At 48.4% G+C, this 22,948-nt stretch overlaps 1 protein-coding gene across 1 annotated transcript in view; it reads right to left on the minus strand.

The window, feature by feature from the left end:
- The window catches only part of LOC119381657 (Down syndrome cell adhesion molecule-like protein Dscam2), a 73,057-nt gene extending 52,185 nt beyond the window's left edge, over positions 1 to 20,872 (minus strand). The window contains exons 1-2 of the mRNA XM_049412857.1: positions 20,815 to 20,872; positions 19,893 to 20,219 (exon numbers count right to left, since the gene is read on the minus strand). Coding sequence (XP_049268814.1) covers positions 19,893 to 20,219; positions 20,815 to 20,872 — 385 coding nt within the window. The remainder of the gene's footprint in view (positions 1 to 19,892; positions 20,220 to 20,814) is intronic.
- Between the last annotated feature and the right edge of the window lie 2,076 nt (positions 20,873 to 22,948).

Genomic DNA, 22,948 nt, shown 5'->3' on the forward strand with positions numbered 1-22,948 from the left:
GAAAGAGGTCAGCTTTCTTTTCCTATCATGCCAGAGCGTAGGCTTGGGCATGTTTAAACACGACAGAGAACAGAAGAACGACACGGACAAAGCGCTAAATCTGTACCATTCTTCTGTCCTCTGCGCTGTTTACCAGTGCGTTAAAATAGTAAAATTTTCCTACCATTTGCGCTGGAGCTACTGAGCAAGCGCTCAGCTGCTGTCGAACGATAGGTGAGGAGGCTAAGAGGCCCAGTACATGTGGTCATTGCGCGCGTAATCCAGTTAGCAGAGATGCTACGAATCGGCTTGTGCATACATAGACTACACAAGCCATTCTCTTCGGCCGCCGCGGTCGGTGTCTCAGTGATTATGTTGCTCTGTTGCTGACCCAAAAGACGCGCGTTTTATTCCTGCCGCGGCGGTCGCATATCGATGGGAGCGGATAGAGGCCCGTGTACTGTTCGATGTGATTGCACGCTAAACGACCCCAGGTGGTCGAAAGTATACAGAGGCCTGCACTACGGCGCCTGACTAGTTTTTGGGCGTTAAACCCTATAAACCAAACCAACCAATCAAGTGATCCCGTCACCTTCAGACAAAGCACCTGAAAGTATACGACTTACTTTGCTTTCCTTCGCTTCCCACTTTTTGCGATGTTCGTGCAGGACTCAGAAAACTGGCCGGGGCGTGTGAACCATAACGTGACTAGAATGACTCGTTAGTACCCGCCTTTAATGGCCGTCTAACCAGCCTTTACGCGACACCGCTAATGGCTTCGACGAAAGCGGGTAACGCCGCCATTAACGCCTCTGCTAGTTTCCTGTACCTCTGGACGCCTCTCGTAGAAGGAAGAATTGCTAGCCGGCTTCTACAAAGCTCTCACAATGCGCTTTATTGATGCATTTGTCCCTCAAAATTAAGTTGCCTGCAGTATAGCTCCACTGGCGCAGTCTCACAATTATTATATGTCCTAACAATACAGAAGTTCAGGGTAACATGGAGACTTGAAGTAATTAAAGATTGTTGAACGGAGAATGTTGCTGGAGGCGACGTTTCGACAACTGAACTTGTCTTCCCCAGGAAAGCCCTGTCGAAGGCAAGTCCCCTTCTCGAAACGTTGACTCCGGCGGCATTCTCTGCTCAACGATTTTTAATCACTTCAGTCATATCTCTTGCTTTATGTACGTATCATTTTTATTTGTTCGTAGCTTTCATTGTAAATTATGAATATTTCGCTTTAACAGCCTTGGGCTCACGAGCGAGTTTTGTCTGTCATTTGTACGTGTATCAAAGGCGCGTTCCGTATACGGCGCTGTTGGTTGCTTCGGTTCCAGAATGCACGACTTTATTCCTGTCATAGACGAAACATTGTAACACATCGCAGTGTTGCTATAAGATCCGGGACAGCACTTAACATTACTTTACGTAGGAGAGTAACTGCTGCTCTGAGAGTAAAGTCGAGCGCAAGGGAAGTGAGACTATAATAAGTTACAGCGTGCAATTAATTTAATCTAGTTTCCATTTGTTTCAGTCGGGTCCTCCTTTGTTGCACCGGCGCATTCCTAACCCAAGCCTAAGTGAGGTAACTTATGCGAAAAATAGTGAGGAAAAACAAAGACAGTCACTAGAGAAACAGCATTCAGACTCCTGCTGACAAAGAGGGCAGACATCAAGAAACCAGTGCGCGGGCTTCAGGTATAAATATTTTTGTTAACGCAGTATTGTTGAACATATGGAAATAACATTTTGGTGGAAAAGTATTTGCGAAATATGCGCATGCTTAGCAGGCATACAGACAGCAGCGGTCAGCCTCGCTTAAACCTGTGCGCTAACCAGCACGGTTTACAACGGCCACGTGCCTCATTACGCAGGTCATAGCGATTGTTCCTCGAGTCGTTACTGCAGTTAGGGAGATCGTGCTCGCATGTTTTGTGTCGGAATAACTTGCGTGCGGTATAATTTTTCAAACGGGAAATGCACCGAGTTCAGAGTCAGTGGGGGGAATTAATGTACGTATCCGAAAACTTTGAAACTCTACAAATGTTTAATGTTCGTTGTTACATGAGAATGACTATGTTTTGCGGAGTGGGCTGGTTAGGCCGCTTTGACTTGATTTACGGCCTTAAGAGACACGCGCTCGGCATAATTGCACACAAAGGCGTGCCGGAATACGTTATTCAAAGGAGTTCACATAAACTTGAGAAAGCCAGGGGCCTACAGGGAATAAAAACTCACAGGGTACGTTATTCATTCGCTTAAGACGACTCGAAGGCAACAGCCATCTTGATTTTCTTCTCAATCGATATATTATTGATCCTGCCTCGCCACCTTTCGAAAGCTTTCTGCACCTAACGTGGTTTCGCACTGCCTACAGGATCGGAGGCACCTCACCTAGATTTGCATTGCCTCCGTGATCGACCACCTTTGACCAAGGTACGATGTATGTGATGACGTCATCATATGACGCTACGTCACGGGACGTCACATGGACGTCATGACGACGTCATAATGACATCACAAATTTTGGCGATCTGTGACGTCATTGTGACGTCATCACGTGATGATGATTATTTGCATCACTCGGCCCGACACCGCAGGACGCCGACGCCGACAGTGAAATTTCGCTGTTGATGAGGCATCTAAGGCTTTCGCCTTAATAAAGGGCTCGTAGCGGCGTGGTATTCGGGCAGAGCACCACCTGGAAAGATCGACACGCACGGGAAATAACATGCACTAGTGTATGTGGCATAAGCGGCCTCATTTAAAGAGATCATGGGTACAGCGGTGCCCGGTTTGGCTTGCAGTCAGGCACTTTCACAGTCCTGCCTTAGCCGCTGAATATCTATTACTTGCTTTAATCTGTGTGCATAGGGAACACCGCAAAATTAAGCTCTACGAAATCTCATCATTATGTAGGCGCTCTTCGAATAATTGATGGCAAAGTATCACGTATACAATGTATACAAAGGAAATGCTCTGTCAGGCCAAGAAACTAGCGCTCAACTGGATAACAAAAGTAAGTAAGACCACCGCCTTTCGAATATCATTTACATCTGTCCATATTACCACTGCTCCGCAGACGTTGTCGCTATACCAGCATCGTTTTCTCTTTTTAGGCGAACGCCTTAGATACCTCCTCAAACACAAAAAGGGACATGAAGTGGTGCAAAAAGATCACCATAGTGTGATCACGTCATCATGACGTCACAAGTTACCAAAGTATGTGACGTTACTATGATGTCACATGACGTGACGTCGCACGATGACGTCATCACACGACCATCATCGCTTGGTCAAACGTGGGCCGATCTCGGAGGCAGTGCTGCAAAACCTCGTGAGGTACAGAAATCTGCGATGCCTCCAATCCAGGAGGCAGTGCAAATCCACGTTACGTGAAGAAAACTTTCGGGGCGGGGGAAAGGAGGATGGATCAATACGATCGACTAAGAAGAAGAAAAAGATGGCTTTCGCCTTGGAGTCTTCTTAAGCGAATGCATAAAGGAGCGCGTGACCTTTCATTTCAACTCATCCTACGCTCTCCACAATGCCGACCCCTTACAGCTTAGAGATCCTTGAGAACACACGTAAGTCTCAGTATGCAGCTATTCTCCATCCTGATTCCCGGATATCGCTTTGTACGAATAGTCCACCTGTGAAATAAGGCACACGCAACATGCACGGCTAATCGGATGATGACCGCGGCCGCGTCCATAACACGCACCGCAAGATAAAGCAGAATGTTTGCCGCTCTCTGCTGAATGCGAAGAGGCAACAAAACGCCTGTACATCCCGAAGGCGATGATTGCTCCTGCAATGGGCAGCGCCTTATTTCTTCTCTCATGTAAGCTCATTATTCGTGCCACGTTTTCTCGAGGCTACGATATTTGTTTTGCTTTGTGTTTGTTTGAGGCGCGCTTCTCGCTGCGGTATAAATGACGGCCATATTCTTCGCTGATGGGACCATTGGTCGTGCCACCCCGATGTTTCCTTGCAGATTCTGCGCCGCGGTTATTGGTCGAATAGTGGTCATTTCTCCTAAGAAGGCCTCTTTACACATACGAAGCTGTCCTCGATGTTCTGTATATGCGAAACGGAGGCTCATTCGGATCGTATATAAAACAATGTCTTAAATATCAATGCGCATATGACGCCATCAGAGCGTGAAATTGTACGTGAACTTTCATGTCGTTTTCATTTATCGGATAAAAGCACTTTAAAATGTTTTTCTGAAGCAGATTCTTTATGAGACATGCATTAATCCGTAATGAGAGGACGACAAATAAAAGCCTTAACCGAGAAAAATGAAGAATTTCAGCATTAGCTACTGAGCTGTAAAACTATTGTAGCTACGTTAAGAGTGCAATAGGGACATCTTACCAAAAAACCAGTGAAGCGAAGCGAGAGTCACCGACATTGTTTTAGCTCATTTAAATGCTTTCACCAGGCGTAGTACAGGTCTTGCATTTAAAAAAAAGTAAGTGCTCAAGTCGGCGCAGTGAGTTTTACATTCTTGAACTGCTGGAAAATTTATCTGCTCAACCTAGAAATTCGATCCGGTATTATGGTAATACTCAAGCCTTTCTAGGCTTCACGTAACAATCCACATAAAGCTATGAGTCAACCTCAGAGGAAGCGTAAAGAACATTAAGTGAAATGTTGGAGGGATTGTTTCACCCTGTGAATCCACCTCTGTGGATATCACCGCACCGAGCACGAAGTTAACTTCCCCAGGTAAACAATCTTCTATGTTTCTGTTTTCTGTGGGATATGGCGCTATCTTTGCGGCTATCTTTGCGGTCGCCGCTGTGAAAGTTTCCTTGGCGCGACGCCAAGCTCGTGCACGAAATCATCGCGAACACGGCACTGATCCCGACGAGTACTACGCGAACGCCTGCCTCTGCGGCACCACACCAGGTGGGTCCCACACGTACATGGCAGTGGCAATTAATAAGGGACAACTGTTGGCAGCAGAGACTATATGCACATCTTCTGTGCTTATCGCAGCGGAGACCGCTGTGATACCAGGGGAATTCCAGCGATATCAGGGCGATTGCAGCGGAAGCCGCTGCAATAGCCGTGGTAGTCACATATGCGGACTAATGAGGAATATACTCCACGATTCTCATGGATTCACAAACAGCATGCCGACTCTACGTGCCACACACTGTTATTAAATTACCAGGCTCTGACATCGCGTCTCACCACGGCATCATTTGGTGCCCCGTACATACGTGTGTGCCCAGGAATGAAGAAGCCGACCGTCTCGCTTCGCTCGCACAAGTACATAACAAGCAAGGGACGCGCCTGTCAACGAATTCAGATTCCCTCACGACGACGAGCGACCAAGTGGTCGAGCCGACATCCTCGAAGCTCAACGGCTGGAGGAGACGCGCCAAGGCTACACCTCTCCCGAAACTGAACAGAGAGCGATCCAGTGACTGGCGCCGACTGCCGACGAACACGTGCCCCAACCTACACGCACTTTCTAAGATACACTCCTCTGAATATCACCTTGTGTGCCTCTGGTGCGGAGGGATACCAACAGACACACTTTAGATACAAGTGTCCCGTGCGTCCCGTTGCAGCAAACTTCGCGCTCTCTCTCTCTCTCTCTCTCACACACACACACACACACACACACACACACACACACACACACACACACACACACACACACACACACACACACACACACACACACACACACACACACACACACACACACACACACACACACACACACACACACACACACACACACACACACACACACACACACACACACACACACACACACACACACACACGTTACCGCACTGGTCGTGGGAGGTGTGACTGTCGGAACAGGCTTTGGAAAGCGAGCTGGCAACCCTTGGCCGGGCCCAGTAAGGCGCTATAGCCAGTGGAGCACTGGACGAAGAGCTCCACCCACTTTATTTTAAGGAACTGCTAATGGACGTTTACTCTCTCTCTTTCATATAGAAGGGGGCGCAGGAAGGGCATACCTTAGTCACGTGACCTTATCGTACGTCCCCCTCCTCAATTCTGATTTGTTGACGTCGAGCGGTGATTACCTAGCCTATACCATATTTACTCGCGTGCTACCAACACTAGTTCGCACTGGATAATGTTGGCTGAATGATGGGTGACGTACGGCTAATGTCGGCTTCTGCTAGCTAAATGATGGTAAGTATCGGCTAATGTGGGCTAATGTCTGATATTGTAGACTGCTCGTTCTCAAAAAAGTAACGCTGTCTTCATTCAGTTTTGATCCATGGCGACTATCGCTTACACATAGTGAGCAACCCGATTTAGTTCTGCCTACACTTTTTTTGTTTTGATTCTCGTGATTAGACGAAAAAGTGAAGTCCGAGAGAGAAAGTCATTCTTAGTTTGTTAGACGACCGGCTGTAAATCGAAGTGTGAAGGGAAAAGGCAACAAAACACGACGGCAATATAGTCTCTAGACTGCGTATAACACAGCGCGAACATAGCAAAAAAAAAAAAAAAAAACGACCGAGTAGAAAAAGAGCGCTCATTTCCAACTGATCTTTATTTTGGAGAAGAGCAAAAGAACATAAGCGCAGAAAACGACAAGTACAAGCCTAATCGGAACATCGTCTAGTCGTCACTTTGATTACGTGTCCTACAACCCGGTCTGGTAGTCGCGCTCAAGCCGTGACAGTGCAACGGATGGGGTTCTTACGCAGCAGTCGCCTAGTCTGTGTCTCTTTTTCACTTCTGTTACTCCACGGATTAGCTGCCACCTGTGCCTTGCCACTGCTGCTCACTGATGAAAAAGGCCCGGTTGACCGGGTTGTAAGGCAATCGTGGACACGTGCCCCAATCGAGTTGACGTGATGACGTTCTGATTAGGCTTGTACTTATCGCTTTCTGCCCATATATTATTTGCTTTTCTACAAAATAAAGATCGGTTGGAATTTAGCGCTACTTTTATACTCTGTCCTTTTCATGTTCGCGCGCTGTGTTATACGCCGCCATGAACCAAGACCAACTCGCCCAAGTTTCTACTATTGTACAAGACAACATAGTCTGTCGATTCTGGTGCCGCGGCTGTGGTGATCATAGTTTGCCGTTAGTTACGGTGACCGCAGCTGCAAGTAGGAAATACTGTGCACGGGGTGTGTTTCACATGAGTAGGCGGAGCGGCCGGGCAGCAATACAAGAGCCCGCGTAGCGGTTTTGCGTCCGGAACGCGACACGCTGTGTGACGGTAGGCATGGTTGCGGCAGATCGCTTTTCGCGTGAGCCCGGAGCCTCTCGGTTCTCGGTTCCAATACCGAGCTGATCAAGCCTACTTCGGCTGACGTGGCATTGACGCCTGTCATAGACGTTTCTTCCTCTCCCCTCCCCGCGGCCCGCCCATTCACTTCATCGAAGAGAAAGGCTGAAATTAAGAAAACAAAAACCGCTTAAGCTAACCAAGTACTCTTGACATCCATGAACTGAGCAAGTTCAATGAACGCAAGGCGCCAACGAAAGATGCGAATGTAGCCTTATTTATTTCTAATCGTATAAATATTCGAGTTTACATCCGGACTTCTGTGCCCCGAACATACAAAGCCATAACGAGAAACAGTTCTTGGAGGACGATGGGCAAAGCTTATGGAAAAATTATGACGAAACCTTACCACATATTTCCTTCGCCTCCGCAGTTGTCATTCACAAAAAAAAATGAAAAAAAAAGAGAAAAAAGGAAACTGCGGGTTATCGTGTCTGGCAGCTTGCATCAACTTACTTGCGCAATACGAATAAATAGTCGTTCTTTCACCAAAGTAATGTCCTTATTATGACACGTATTACAAATAGGTTTGCCAAAGCACATTCAGGAGTCACTTATTTCCCAAGAGGGTTAACAGACTCAGCATCTGGGCTTCTAAGAGCATAAAATATTGCTTAGTGTGCAATTGGTGTCCGAGCCAGTAAGGCGTGTTTTTTACTTCTGGCACGATCAATATACTATATGTCACTGAACTAGGCTGCCAGCAACAGTTTTAATGAGTACGGCCTCAAACTTCTTGAGTCATTCGAACGCAGCTGTTTTATGCAAGAGCTCTAACTATGAACCGGAGTGGTAGATGGACGAGTGAGTTATAAAAGCACGAAAGAGATTAGAATAACGATCACAAGCGAAAAAAAAAAAGAGCCCCCTCTTTCTCTAAAGGGACGATTATGGATGAGTGGAGGATATGAATGAAAAAGGCGCGGCTCCGTGGGGTTGCATGAAAGTATTGGGTCTCCATTTTGTAACCGTTTCCTGGTTAGCAGACTGTAAGCTTGCTATGTTCAGCGGTTAGCTTAAAGCGTAGATGAAGGCATAAGTAATGAACAAGAGCGCGGGCCCCCGCTGATTGTCATTCTAAAATATCTGTGCACGTCCCGCATGCTTTCAAAAGTTCGCAAGTTTCGAGGCAGCGATGTCCTTAAAGGGACACTAAAGAGCAAAACGATTTTTCTCATATTAGTAAAGTACTCTTTCACAATACCAAAAACACCACGCTTGCTGCGAGAAGACGCTTAGTAAGCGAGAAAACGCGCAAAAACATAATGTGGGTGGCGACGCCACCTTGAAGTTTGCGCACCATTCGCCGTGACGTCACATGTTTTGACGGCGCCTATTAGGAACTGCGTAATTCCTAATCGGTAAAAATGAAGTAGCCTACATTGTCCTCTGAGGGGGTCATGGACTTCACATACCAAGCTTGAGGTAATATTGTTGAGCGAATGGCGCCAAAATACGATAAATACACTTTGAAATCCGTGACGTCACGCGGGAAATTTCGGCGCGAAATTTAAAAATGAGAATTTGAACTTTATTTTCTTCTCTATTAATAAACCTATGATGGCGAAATTAACGACATTAGAGTGCTCAGAGCCCAATTTATCGATCTAAACCGATTCATTGTTTCTCTTTAGTCTTCCTTTTAACGGTGTACATCTTCTCAAATTTACCTCGCACTTGCAATTATCAGACGACGGAGTCCTGAAGATGTAATTGCTACGTACCGGGGTAGCTTAGCGGCTATGGCGTAGCACTATTAAGCACAGGGGCGCGAGTTCGATTCCCAGCCGTCGCGATTGGATTTCGATGAGTGCGAAAAGCCAAATGTTGCCGTGATTGAAACTTTGGTTAAACAAAGTTTGCCGAGTAACAGCTCAGTCGTGGTTGCTTTGGGAAGGGACGAGACGTTATAGGCTTTCGAGCTCTGTCGGCTGGGTGGTAGGATTGGACTTGCCGTCTTCCACGTTTCCAGCGGTACGCGTTCTGAGCCTCACGGCTCGACGGTCCCGCTCCTTTTTTTTTCCTCCATGCCTGGTTTTGACGAAGCGGTTGCCAGACAGCCGTTTTTGTGACACCAACTACCGCATCTGCAGTTGCACCACAAGACATCACATCACGTCGGCGTTCCTCCGTGGAGTCCACGTGAGGCGCGTGGAACCAAGCACGCGATCGACGCGCTCGTGCGCTGGAGAAACGTCGGCGCGAACTCACCGGCGAGAACTTTGCGCCTTCTCATATCGCGAGCGTTGTGTAAAGTACTTCATCCGGTGCTGACGGACCTCAGAGACGTTGCCATGACTTTGGCTGAGCTCGAAAGTCAGATATAAGGGACAAGGCGTTTTCTGGGTTTGTACCTGGAGGAGCAGAGCTCTCGCAGTATAAACGAAAAGTGCGCCAGTGTACCACTTCAATTAACGTACACGTTGAAGAACTCCAGGAGGTCAAAATTAACCCCGAGTTGGCCCACTACTCTATGCTTCATATTCATATCTTGATATCGGCGTGCCCAACACCTGAAATAATTTTTTTTTTCGGAGGTGATTGTTGTAGACAACGGTATAGCTGTTTGGTAGCAGCGTTGCACCTCGGGAATAGTTACAGCTTTTACGTTCCACCCGAAGGTGAACACGGCATTAAAATAGCACTTAGAACTTTGTGCCACAACGTGATGCCGGGCCTTAAGCTATGACAGTGCGTGCTGATAGCCTGAAACTCTGAACACCACTACTGAAACAGTAGAGGATACCTTACGGTGCAAAATCTGAAACAAAATGAGTTAGCAATACGGAAACATGCTGGAGAGCCAAGAAAATTACTGTTAAAAAACGTCCTGATAGAATACATTCCCTTCCGAGCTCTCACGACGCAATTCCGGGTCCTTCGTAAGGTTTAGATCAAGTATATAATCGCGTGCTTTGGGATAGTCAATGCTTACGAAAACTAGAAAGCACTCTATCAAGGAAGCGTTTACCTAAGTTCAACTCCCCTGTCCAACTTAGGGATACACTAACGTAGAAGTTCATAATGATTTCTTCGTCCGGATTCTCTAAAAAAAAAATGCCGCGTATAAAAGTGAGGTAGCAACTGCCACGCAGCAATACCCGCCAACGTTGCCGGCGGCGACGGGAGCAACTTCCGTGCCTGAAAAGGTAGTGTGCTCGCGGCCATATTTAGCTTTCCGTTCCTAATAAAAAGTTCTGATCTTTGCTCTCGAAGGCGGGCTTCGCGCACGGCGCTCATTACGCTGATTGCTGGCACTGTAGCGCGCTTCCTAGCATCGTTTTTCGAGGTTCTCCGTTGTAAGGGCTTTTTTTTTTCTCCCAGTCTTCTTCAAGGAGGGTACCTTTTAATACTACACTTGGCCGCCACGCAGCACTTTAAATTCAATTGCCTCGCGCACGTGAAATGGCGAAGGTTCGCGGTTCACTTGCAAGCCGGGCACGAAAAGGCACGAGCCGCCATATTCAAACTTAATTACCGCTGCTCGAGGACTCGGTTCGCGCCCGAGTCATGTGAAACGAATTATTGAAACCTCCCTCGCGTTTCGAATTCCCAGTGAATGCATAAAAGAAAACCCCTGACAAATTATAACCGAAGCTCCGACGCGACCCATCCAATAATTACGACTTAAGTATGCCTCGTGCGCGTTTGTTGCTTTTGAAGTCAGCGTCTCTTGCATTAACGTTTGCTTACTCATTCATATGTGACGCCGGAGTTAGTCTCTACGCAAGACGAAAAACGTGAACACTGACCAAACTTACCTGATAGATTTTTTAGATGTGTGTTTGGACTGCCGCAAGTAAAAATGCTTGTGCTAGGGACGCTGGAATGCCCAAAATACGAAACCCTTTTTGCTAAAAATAAGTACTTAAGCAGTTGTATTGTTTCGTGAATGGTACGTCAGAAATACCTTTGTACTTTTTTTTCACGCCCACGTTCTCTTCATCGCTTTTGTTTTGTCAAGTAATGTGAAAGCTTGCGTAGTTGGGATTTGTTTGTATCTAGTTATGATTATTAGGTACGAACAAAGTTAGGTTAGCTTGTATTGAATGTCTTCTTTCTCCATGCAACGTACTCTGGAACAGTGAGTATGAATCCCCAACGCTTAGGAGGAGAAAGAAGGTAAGACGAATGCAGTGACGTAAGGGAATTAAGTCACTGCGTCACACATAACAAAACACCCACGCTGATAGGTGCCTGTTCTGTCAATCAACAATACCTTACAGGATCCAGGATCCAAGCTCTCGGAGCCGCGTAGTTTACTTAAAAACTCCCCCCAGTTCTGCACAATGTGGCATAATCCGCGATATGATCATTACATCTAAGGATAACCGGAAACTTCCGCTTCTCCTATTTTGTAGCGAAACCGCTTACGTTGCATTTGAGAGGCTCCTTATGACACGCGTTGGAGAGAACGTAATTTGGAAGGAAAGTTGTTGGTAGCGAAATTTTGTCCACTCATGTGCACATAACAGGCTTTAGTATAGCACCCCCTTTGTAGAGTGCTCGCACTGCATGCTCTTCACTGGCTGTAAAACTGCATAATTAAATGGAGCAAAGAAAAGCGACACAAATGCACAGGCATCAATGTTTGCGGAATTCACACTTTATATCACCTATTTAAGCCCTGGCATGAGTGTTAGCTGAAGGTATGCCTGTACAGTCCACCATGTGCAGTAGACACCTTGCCGCTTATGCACGACAAAGAACAAAATAGCCCTTATGCTTTCTCGACTGTAAGGAATGGCAGTTAAAACAGTCTAGTGCGCCATCTAAGGTAGAGAACTTTTCCTGCCACAACCATAACGATGACTACCTCTTTTTTTCTCCCATAAAATCTTGAGTTCGAGCTTTTTGATTTTTCTTTCTCTTTTCTTTTGTTTAATTACGGTTACGTGGAAGGAGTCGCTGTAACTTGCCCGTGGTATCAAAAGTTGTGTAACTTTTGTGTTTCGGTGTTTCGCCACTTTGCAGGTGTGTGCTGCGGCAGAGCGAGCATAAACCCAACTGGCCGTGTTTTTCTTATTGTTTTTTTTCTTCCTGCTTTTAAACATAGCGATTCTCCCCACGCGAGCGCAAAAACCAACACGCGGTAAGCTCTTCATTCTACTTTCCCACGAAGAAGCTGTCGACGTGAAAACGCACCTGCCACCATGTCAGCTTAAGCCGAGCGATCGCGGCATCTCGCGACGCGACATTAAAAAAAAATGAAGAGTTCCCCGGTCTGGGTAGAGGGGGAAAGTGAAGACATTTTTCAGCACCACGCATGGCGCTCCATTCCGGCGCAACTTTAGGCAGCGATCTTCTCCCCATAACTTAGCTTGTCGCCAGCAGTAGTTCCATTCTGCCTCTCGCCCGTCGTTTCCTTCTGCCCTGGCGTGCTGGTGTAAGCGTTTTGGAGTCTTTAGCGCTCGGCGGCACTCGGCTCCGGCTAGCGGACTATAAATCTGAGCTCTCGAGTGTGAACGACTAATCGTGGCCGTTTCGCGCAACGGTTCTCTTCCTCGCTCGGCGCGGGGAAGCGGAGCGTGTTGTTTCGTGGTCTGCAGGAGCTGCATAATGCTGTTGAGGGGCGCTCGGCCGGAAAAATGTGCACAGCGCGAGTTCCTTTCGCTGGCGCAAGAAAAGTTCTGCGCGCATGTTGCTTAGAAAGTGCCGCGGTCACAATTGCCTCTGTTGCGTGTCTTCGAGCGTCCGCCATTCCTAGCACGCAGTGGCGGTGGCGCAGTAAAAGCGTAACAACGAGAGTCCGGGGGCATTCAAATGTCGCCGACGCTTTCAGTTGAGGAATTTTTCAAGCTGTATAAAGGGCGCCGGAGGCGGGGGAAGGCTTTTGTAACTTTCGCAGAGCTGTGGCAGTAAATGATTAAATTATAGTTCATGCAGCTCTGTACTCTGGAAAATAGGAGGAAAAGAACAGAGATGATTAACCATAATAGTGTAAAAGCGAGGTGCGTATACACAGGCCATTGCGTTGTGGCCACAGGAAAGCCCATTGGTCTGGCCAAGTGGTGGTTAGAGGGGCCACAACCGCATTTGTAACTACAACTGCTCTGGTGACATGGAGTCAAACCGAGAACCTAGATAAAACAGGGTCTATAAATAAGGGTCGCTGATCTCTGTGTGTGCGATGCAATAAACTATAGCTTCATTCGTTCTGTCGCTTACACGGGACACGTTCAGAATACGTGTGCATATGTTTCTGGCCCCCCGACAGTGCTTGCAATTCGAATGTCATTGCAACCTATGAGCTGGTAACGTGTGCATAAGGCTTAGTCAATGCGACGTGTTGAAAAATTCGGTGAACTTTGCGTGTATGGCTTCAGTTGGATTTGCGAGACGTGTCGATCTTCTTTCTGGTTAAGGAGTCTTATACTCCACTCTGAAACCAACGTCTACGTGAAATATTTAGAGCAAATCTAATGGCGAGCATTGAAATACGGCGCCGACGAAAAAGGTAGAGGCAACGTCGTGGTTCTTAAAATCGGGATGTTCCATGAATAAGTTCCAAATCGACCGCTTCCAATCGCTGCTCTGAATAATTGGGGCATTCTAGCCCCAAATGTGACTAAGGCGGTTGGAAGTAAGCTTGATCTGTAATACTGAAACATTTTTAATGAAAATAAAACCAGTAAAACCTAATAGTTTCACCCAGACTTGCGATGTGACGCACGTTTTATAGTGAGACATTTCTGGTTTACTTCTGGTAAACGAACCTAGCTGTCCTTGACTATAAAAAAAATGCCCCCACCTCCCCAAAGGAAATCGTGAGGAAATGCGAATGCATTTCTTGCGCTGAGAGAGGGTACCGTTGCCGTCTGACATTCGCCTTCACCGACTTCTGCCATCGTCTTGAGAGGCGCCCAGCCAGCGAACGGTCGAGAGTGAGGCGCGAGCGGACGGGAGAGTGGGGCGCCAGCGTTCTCGGCTCGGCGTTGGCGTTTCACAGCGGCGTCTCGAGCACACATTTCCGGATGTTCTTGAGAGGCGCCCAGCCAGAGAACGGTAGAGAGTGAGGCGCGAGCGGACGGGAGAGTGGGGCGCCAGCGTTCTCGGCTCGGCGTTGGCGTTTCACAGCGGCGTCTCGAGCACACATTTCCGGATGTTCTTGAGAGGCGCCCAGCCAGCGAACGGTCGAAAGTGAGGCGCGAGCGGCCGGGAGAGTGGGGCGCAGGGAGGAGAGAGAGCGAACGGCGAGAGAAGGAGCGGCGAAGCACTGCACCTACCCTCTCCTACACTCTCTCGCACCACATGCTCCGTTTGCTAGGGGCGAGGATAAGCGCGCGCGCCCGCAGCTGTTGCTATGGGAGAAGGCGCCGCGGACAACGCCGGATGCCTTACATAGCCCAACTAAGAAATGCATTCGCATTTAAAAATAAAAGAACGAATACACCCCTGCACATGTACAAGGTTTCGTTCAAAACAAGCTTGTTTTCACACTGCCTGGAAAACAGATGCTGTAGATGACATTTATGAGTTATCGCAGTCATTACGTCATATTTGATATTGTATCTGCTCTGTAGATCGTAAACTAGCCGATGATTATGAATCCAAGTAATACTAATGATAATATGTCGTGTTTTACGGGCCAAAACCACGGTATGATTATGAGGCACGCCGTAGCGGAGGGCTTCGGAAATTTTGACCATCTGGTTTTCTTTAGCGTGCACTGACATCGCACAGTAAACGGTCCTCTACCGCTGGGCCTCCATCAAAATGCACATGAACCAAATTGCGCCTACCGCTACTTACGCCGCACTAATATTTATTCGGATGAAATATACAACTAATCTGATTTCATTCTGCCAGCCGACAGTTGCTCTCGTAAGATAAAGTTACGTGGTGGATTTAAAAAAAAATTTTTTTTGCTTGTTGTATACGTTGGTAATCACTCGAGCGATCAAAAATGAAAAATAAAGACATCCTCGAAATGCACTTGCATAGCTTTAGAACCCGTTTAGAACGCCGTTTGACACAAAAACCAAGAATCTCTTGTCTTTTGGCAGCCAACTTACGCTTCATGGCAGGTGCTGACGTCCCGGTTATTTGCTGATTAACGACCAGTAGCTGGCAGGAGCCCTTGAGACAGCTGCTATACTAACGGCCGTGTGAAACGCAGAGCCCGCTTGTTTGAAAAATAACCTTTCCTTCACGGTGTAAACAGAAGCACCCGGCGATAATTTATCCGTTACGAAGCGGAGAGGGTGTGCGATGCACAGAACACGTACGCTCGTTTCGCACTGCTACGCTAGGTGATTTACGCTCACGTGCTAAGCGTTGAGTGCAAATAGATTAGGTTACGCAGTAAAAGCAAACAACAAAAATAGCAATAGAAAGCTCTCTACCAAATGTCCTACTAAGCATACGCTTTAACGTGAATGTTTGTGTTTGTGTACTCTGGAACGCACTGAAATGTGAAGCTGGTTGTTATTGAGATGTGTTACACAGTGGTGAACTTAACTCACGTTTGAGATGAGCAGAAAGGTTGTTTTTGAAGCTGTTTTGAGTTATTCAAAAAGTTGCAATTTCTCTATTATCACAATTCAAGAAGTCAAACAATTTATTTGGAAGAGTATGAAAGCAATGTGCTTGCAAGAATCTGATATTACCTTTAGAAGTATTAATGTGTCAGTTACAAATTGTCAGTTCGACTTGAGATTGTTAGAATAAGCATGTATCTGTGGCAGTTGAACAACAAATGTTATGACGCTCCCGCGATAGTTTAGGCTGAACAAATTCCTCCAATATGCGTGTCAATATCACCACCACCGACAGCAAAAAATTAAATGAAATTGCGAGCTCATTTTTTACGCCTATTACACAGTAGTGAGCGGCTCTGTTGGAACGGAATATATGAAGAGTTCGCCCGCAACGGCCGAGTTATTCATGGGCCGTAAGGCGATCAGAATACCGTAGATTCTGCCCGTGTCGAAGCCATATGTACGCGGATTTTTTGGTGTCACCAGAGGCACCGAGCTCGACATTCTTTTGGAAGGAGCTTATCACCTGTGGTCAAGTGAGCGGCAAGTCGTAGTGGCGTTACGCGGAAGCCCGACGGGGGCGTCGCGGACACCCTTCCTGCGCGACCTCCTCAACGTGAGAAGGAGCCGATGGAAAGGTTCCCATCGTTCCATGGCCTGTATTCACATGAACGCAAGCATAAGCGTTTGCAGGAGCTCGAGACAATGGCCGTCATCAAAGATCTTGCACGTCGTCAATGCGTGATGCATTTGTGAACCTCCTTTAACATCTCCACCATGCTCCCCATCGGATGTTCCGAGTTGCCCACTTCACCCTTTCTGGTGGGCGTTTCTTGTTTCCCAGTGATAGCAGACGCGGGGCGATGAAAGCCGAAGACGTTTGTACAAAAATGTGAAATGAAAGTTGGATGAAATGATTCCATTTGTAACTATGTAAATAAACATCTGTTCTCTTAAGAAAGCGGTCTCTTGACTGGAAAACATCGGCTATGTGGACGACGACAGCGGTCAGCTAACGAAACGAGACCCGCTGGAGCCAATTCCTTACAGCCTGTTTATGCAGAACAGCATAGGCGTGCGCACGGGGGGAGAGTGGAGCAGCCGCCCCCCTAGTCACCCAAGAGGGGAGGGGGCAGAAGATCTGCCTCGTACGTTGGCTTTGTAGGGGGAGGGGGCGCTGCAATGAACCTCCCCCCCCCTTGATGGGGAACCCTGCGCACGCCTATGCAGACAAGGCTTCAATCTCCAAACCACCGACGCAAGATAGGTGTCGGCATGGAGCAGTAATCACAGCAAAAGCGCGTGATTGATTTTATTGCGATAGCAATTATATGGACAGTCTCGGCTCGATTTTGCCGTCGCCGTCGTCGCCGTCATGCACCGTATATGTATAAATATATATATATATATATATATATATATATATATATATATATATATATATATATATATATATATATATATATATATATATATATATATATATATATATATATTGTAGCGAAGCGTTCGTAGTCGGTAATGGGTCGTCCTCTCGAGCGCCTTCATAGTGGGTCGCCTCTTCTCTGAGAGCACGCTCCTCGTGCAGAGAGTCGGCCCCGCTTTTGACTGTCGCCATCGCCGAGTGCCCGCTAATAAACGTCTTGACAATTTGGTGGAGGTGCTGTGCCCTTTCAACAACTACGGTTCGCATTCGATGCCCTTGGAGCTTCGATCCCGTACCGTGCCTGCTACCATGACTCAAGACGCCGCCCAGCAAACGCCTCCTCTTGCACCGACGCCATGTCCGGGTGTCCCCCGCATCCGCGACCCTCCTGTCTTCACCGGCGCGGATGGCACCGACGTCGAGGACTGGCTCGCGATCTACGAGCGTGTGAGCGTCCCCAATAAATGGGACGAGGCAGGCAAACTGAGCAACCTCGTTTTCTACCTCGCGGGTGTTGCCGGCCTATGGTACAACAACCACGCATCCGATTTCGCTACGTGGTCGGCTTTCAAGACCGCCATCATCGACGTGTTTGGCCGCCCTGTCGTTCGCAAGCTGCAAGCCGAACAGCGTTTACGTGAACGAGCCCAGCAGGCCGGCGAGTCTTTCACGAGCTACATTGAAGACGTGCTCGACTTGTGCAAGAAAGCCAATGCGACAATGTCTGAGTCCGACAAGATCCGGAACGTTATGAAAGGCATCGACGACGATGCTTTCACCATGCTGCTCGCCAAAAACCCTCGCACTGTGGCAGAGGTCATCACACTGTGCCAAAGCTACGAGGAGCTGCGCCGGCAGCGGCTGATGACGCGTCGACCTCCATCACGCGACGCCGATCTCGCTGGCTTGTCGGTCACGTCGGACCACTCCGTCTTACTCGCCGAGATCAAGTCCTTCGTGCGCGAGGAAATTGCCCGCCAGTTTTCTCTACTGGCCTTCGCCCACCCGCAGCATGTTGAGCAGCCGTCGACCACACTGCTGCCTCCCCTACGCCGGGCAATCGAGCAGGAAATCGCGGAGGTCATGCCGGAATACCACCAGCCCCCTCCAGCGCCTGCGCCTCTCAGTTACGCGCAAGTTGTAGCCAGGCCGCCCCCAGCGCTCCCTGTGGTGCCCCCGCTAACTTACGCCGGAGCCGTCGCCAGGCCTCAGGCCTTCGAAGCGAGTGTGCCGGCTGCGTACGCCGACGTGATTCATACGCCTCGACTGCAGACCACCATGCAGTCGTATCAACCGCCGCCCCGTCCCTCGCGTCCTGCGACATGGATGGGACCTAGCCCGGCAAGCCGATGGCGCACTGCCGACAACCGCCCCATCTGCTTTGCATGCGGTTGGGCCGGTCACGTCGCCCGCTATTGCAACCGCGTGCAGCCGCCTCGAGTCGGATCAACCGTCACCAACCACTCCAGCCACCCGTATTACGACCCGCCGCCGCCTATGTCGCCGACGTCACGCCCAGCTTCATCTACCCGCCGTTCACCGTCCCCACGACGCCGATCACTGTCGCCGATGCGGCCTCGTCCGGTCGCACGAGAACAGGAAAACTAATCGTCGCAGTCCAGGAGGCAAGGGCTGCGACGCTATCGAACTGCCAAAGCCCTCAGCAAAGCCCATCAAACGTAGTAGACGTGTTTGTAGATGGTGTGCGCACATCGGCCCTTGTAGACACTGGAGCTGCTGTATCCGTTATGGACGCTTAATTTAGCCGACTACTACGAAAAGTGACGACGCCACTTGCCGGGCTCTCCCTCCGTACAGCCAGCGCCCAAAGTATTCACCCGACAGCGGTGTGCACCGCCAGTGTCATGATTCAGGACACTCTGTACGCCGTCGAATTCATCATAATTTGTTCATGCTCCCACGACGTCATCCTGGGATGGGATTTTCTCGCACGTCACGACGCCGTAATTCGGTGCGCACCAGCCGAAATAGAGCTCTCACCATTCCCAGATTTGACGCCGGCGGACAGTCTACCGGCTGCGGCCAAGGTACTTGTCAAAGACGACACCACACTTCCTGCAAACTCGTCAACGGCTGTGTCAGTCTATTGCACCGGTCTCGCTGACACCGTTGCACTCCTTTCTCCATCTGACCGCGTTTTCAACAGTAAAGGCTTGCTGGTGCCATGTGCGACGTGCAAGTCACTCAGGACGACCCATTACCGACTACGAACGCTTCGCTACAACGTTTTTTCCACTGGTTCCGTAGACCGTGCACGTAGACACTCGGTAAGGTTCCAGTTGAGCGGTTAACATTAACTGTTACCCGCTCAACTGGAACCTTACCGAGTGTGTACGTGCACGGTCTACGGAACCAGTGGAAAAAACACCGCAGCAACAAGAACGGCGGGTAGAAGGACGATGGAGAGGGGGACACCACCAAAGAAAGTTGCTAGCTTCGGAGCCGGCCGAACAGTTACCCCTGAGGAAGCGACCGAATCGGTCCCGAAACGTCGGGTCAGTTTATAGTCTTTAAAGTTTACCTTTAGCAACTTTGGACTATAAGTGGCTGGAGAGTTTATTATTTTCCGTATGAATAAAAACAAAAACATGCCTTTTGCGTATCAACCGTCGATCGCGTAGTACACACATCACCTCGGCCGACTTCCATGAATGTTTTTAGCGAATATAGACACACTTACCGGCCCTGACGTGGACGTCACCGCTGATGATGGAGCCGACGGAGTTTCGGGCACCGCATCGGTACACCGCGGCGTGAATATCCTGTCGGAAATCCTCGGCCCGAAATGGCGAGAACACGAGCGCTCCGTCGTGCGTTCGCACATGACGTAGGCCGGGAATATCTGGCGCGGGACCCTCGGAGCCCACGCGCCACCACCACACTTCGGGATGAGGCACTCCCTGGGCCTCGCACGGCACCACTGCTTGGGACGAGTTGAGGAACTCCACTCGCTCTGGCGGTGCACGCGTGAAGAAGGGACCCCGACGCTCCTCTCGGGCCGCCCTCACTGCATTCAAGAGGCAGGAGAACAAGAATGAGACTGAGAGTGCAGACTTCTGGGCTATGCAGTTGGTTCGGTAATTTCAATGAAAGAGAGTGAGAGAATTTGTTTTCAGAAGGGCAGAGGTCGGCCTGAGCGATAGTTTGCTCTGGCCTGCTACTCTACACTGGGGAAGGGGAACATGCAAGCAATAGTAATGAATGATGACGGCAAGTTATGGAGGTCAGGATCTAAGGACCATAGCGCTGAAAACACAGAGACCGAGGACAAGGACAGGGCGTGCGCTACTAAGTAGCTACCTATAGTAGGGCACTTCCTGTCATGTTCTTTGGTGCCTGCGTTTTCAGCGCTATGGCTTCATAGGACTGAGACTAGTTTATGCCGCCAGCACATCTTCGTCACCTCTACGTGTAGGTCGGCTAAAAATGTGGACCTCACTCAGACTCACTCATGAAATATATTTTGCCCTTAGAGCTCACTCGGACTCAGACTCACCGAAATTTTCCTCAACCGGACTCACTCGGACTCAGACTCACTAAAATTTTCTCAGCCGGACTCACTCGGACTCAAACTCACCAAAATATTGCTCACTCGGACTCACCCAAACTCAGACTCACGGCTCCATATGAGGCCGAGTGAGTCTGGGTGAGTCGACTCATGAGTCCGTTAGCGCATTATTAGCTTTTTCAACCGTGGTGTCAACGCCGATATTTAGCATAAATGGTGCTCTAGTTCGCGCCTTTGGATCTCGTACCTTCAAATATGAGTTATCAGTCGTTGCAATCCAGTGAGGACATTTTTATTGCAAGAGATGACTCACACGAGATATTTTTATCAAGAACTACCTGTGAGAGATATTGTGTGTGTGTGTTGTGTATCACCTGTTCTCACGCGGGGGGGGGGGGGGGGGGCGTATCACCTGCCCTGGGCGCGTAACTCACGCCTCTGATCAAAATTGGGGGACGCTTAAGCTTAGACTTTAAGAGTTGAACGCGATAGCGATATTCTGTTCCTAGTGCGCAGTTCCAACACTACGAGTGTTTAACAGATTGCGCGCACTGAGGTGTGTGCCTTATGTAATGGGTAGCATGCTTTAAACCAGGAGCTATTATGCGCGAGAAACTTTTTCGAAGTTGCGATGCACCCACTACGTGGTCTTAAGGGAATACGCGCAGTAATGTGTGTGCCTTTAGTAATGGGTGGCTGTCTTTAAACCACCAAGTCGTTATGATATTGACGTGGTGTGACGCCCGATGGCAATGTACGCTTGTACCACGCAATATTACTGCCATATTACATCTCGTACTGTGACACCTGTATACAGGACGCGTATTTTTGGGAAGCATGAAAGTTACTTTCAGTGCAGCTCCAAGCAGAGGTGTGGCTGTGTGGTAGAACACCTGCTTGCCACGCAGACGGCCTGGGTTCGATTCTCACTCGGACCCAACATTTTTATTATTTATTTTATTTGCAGCTTTTTCGATTTTTCGGTCACGGACAAGATGATGATTTTTCGCTCACAACCAACGGCCCCGACGCCGACGGCGGAATTTCTGCGATATGAGCTCTTTAACGCTATCGCGTTAATAAATATTGAGCTGGCGTATGAACACTAGTGCTTTGAAGTATGTGTGAGTCGACGCGAGTATAAACATGGGCCGACCTAAGGCTGATATTAATGCTGTGGTTGTTTAGGTAGAACCATAGTGTTACGTTGCGGGGTTTGTGTGGCATTCCTTGGGAAGAACCACACCGCTCGGCTGCTGGGTACGAACTGCTTTTATTGCCAAAAAACGGCGCCTGCTCGCGAAGGCGTGGTCCGTGCGCTGCGTCCCTCGTGAAGGGGAAAACGCAACCCAATATTCCTTGTCGCTCTGGCCGCGCGGCTGAGTGACCGGAAGCCGGTGCTTGCAAGTCCCGGAGCGGCGGCACGCGAATTTGCCGGTAGCGGCAGTGCGTCGCCTGTAGAACATCACACATAGGTCGGCAAAAAAGTGCGGAGCTCGCTCAGACTCAGTCAAGAAATATATTTTGTGCTTGGGGCTCACTCGGACTCACACTCACCGAAATTTTTCTCAACCGGACTCACTCGGACTCAGGCTCACTGAAATTTTTCACAACCGAACTCACTCGGACTCAGACTCGCCAAAATATTACTCACCCGGTATCACTCAGACTCAGACCCACGACTCGATTTGAGTCTGAGTGAGTCGAATCATGAGTGAGTTTGCCGACCTATGCCTGTACGGCCTGTTCACCTTGGACCGTTTGCCATATAGCATATCTTACGAAGGACTGGTGTGGAATGTAAATTTTAAAAATAACAATAAACTATGGGTGAGTTGTGACTTTATCATAGTCTTGGGGTAACTCTGAACTAGCACATAACCAAAGATAGAAAAAACAATAAAATCAATCAATCAATCAATCAATCAATCAATCAATCAATCAATCAATCAATCAATCAATCAATCAATCAATCAATCAATCAATCAATCAATGAATTACGCTCTTATCCGTACTGTTAAACACCTGTGTAATCCTGCGTGAGTTTACCGCTACAGATACCGCAAATTAAAGAAATATTATACGATATTGAAGGTGAGACGTTTGCGATGAAGGAAAGGAAGCATTAACAGATTGCTTACTGTAAATATTAACGCGTGTGGTTATCAATTATTTCTGCGGTCGTGTACATACTTTAATATATCCCCCCATCTTTATAATTATGGCAA

This window comes from Rhipicephalus sanguineus, chromosome 2 (assembly GCF_013339695.2).
Source record: "Rhipicephalus sanguineus isolate Rsan-2018 chromosome 2, BIME_Rsan_1.4, whole genome shotgun sequence".
Taxonomy (NCBI): domain Eukaryota; kingdom Metazoa; phylum Arthropoda; class Arachnida; order Ixodida; family Ixodidae; genus Rhipicephalus; species Rhipicephalus sanguineus.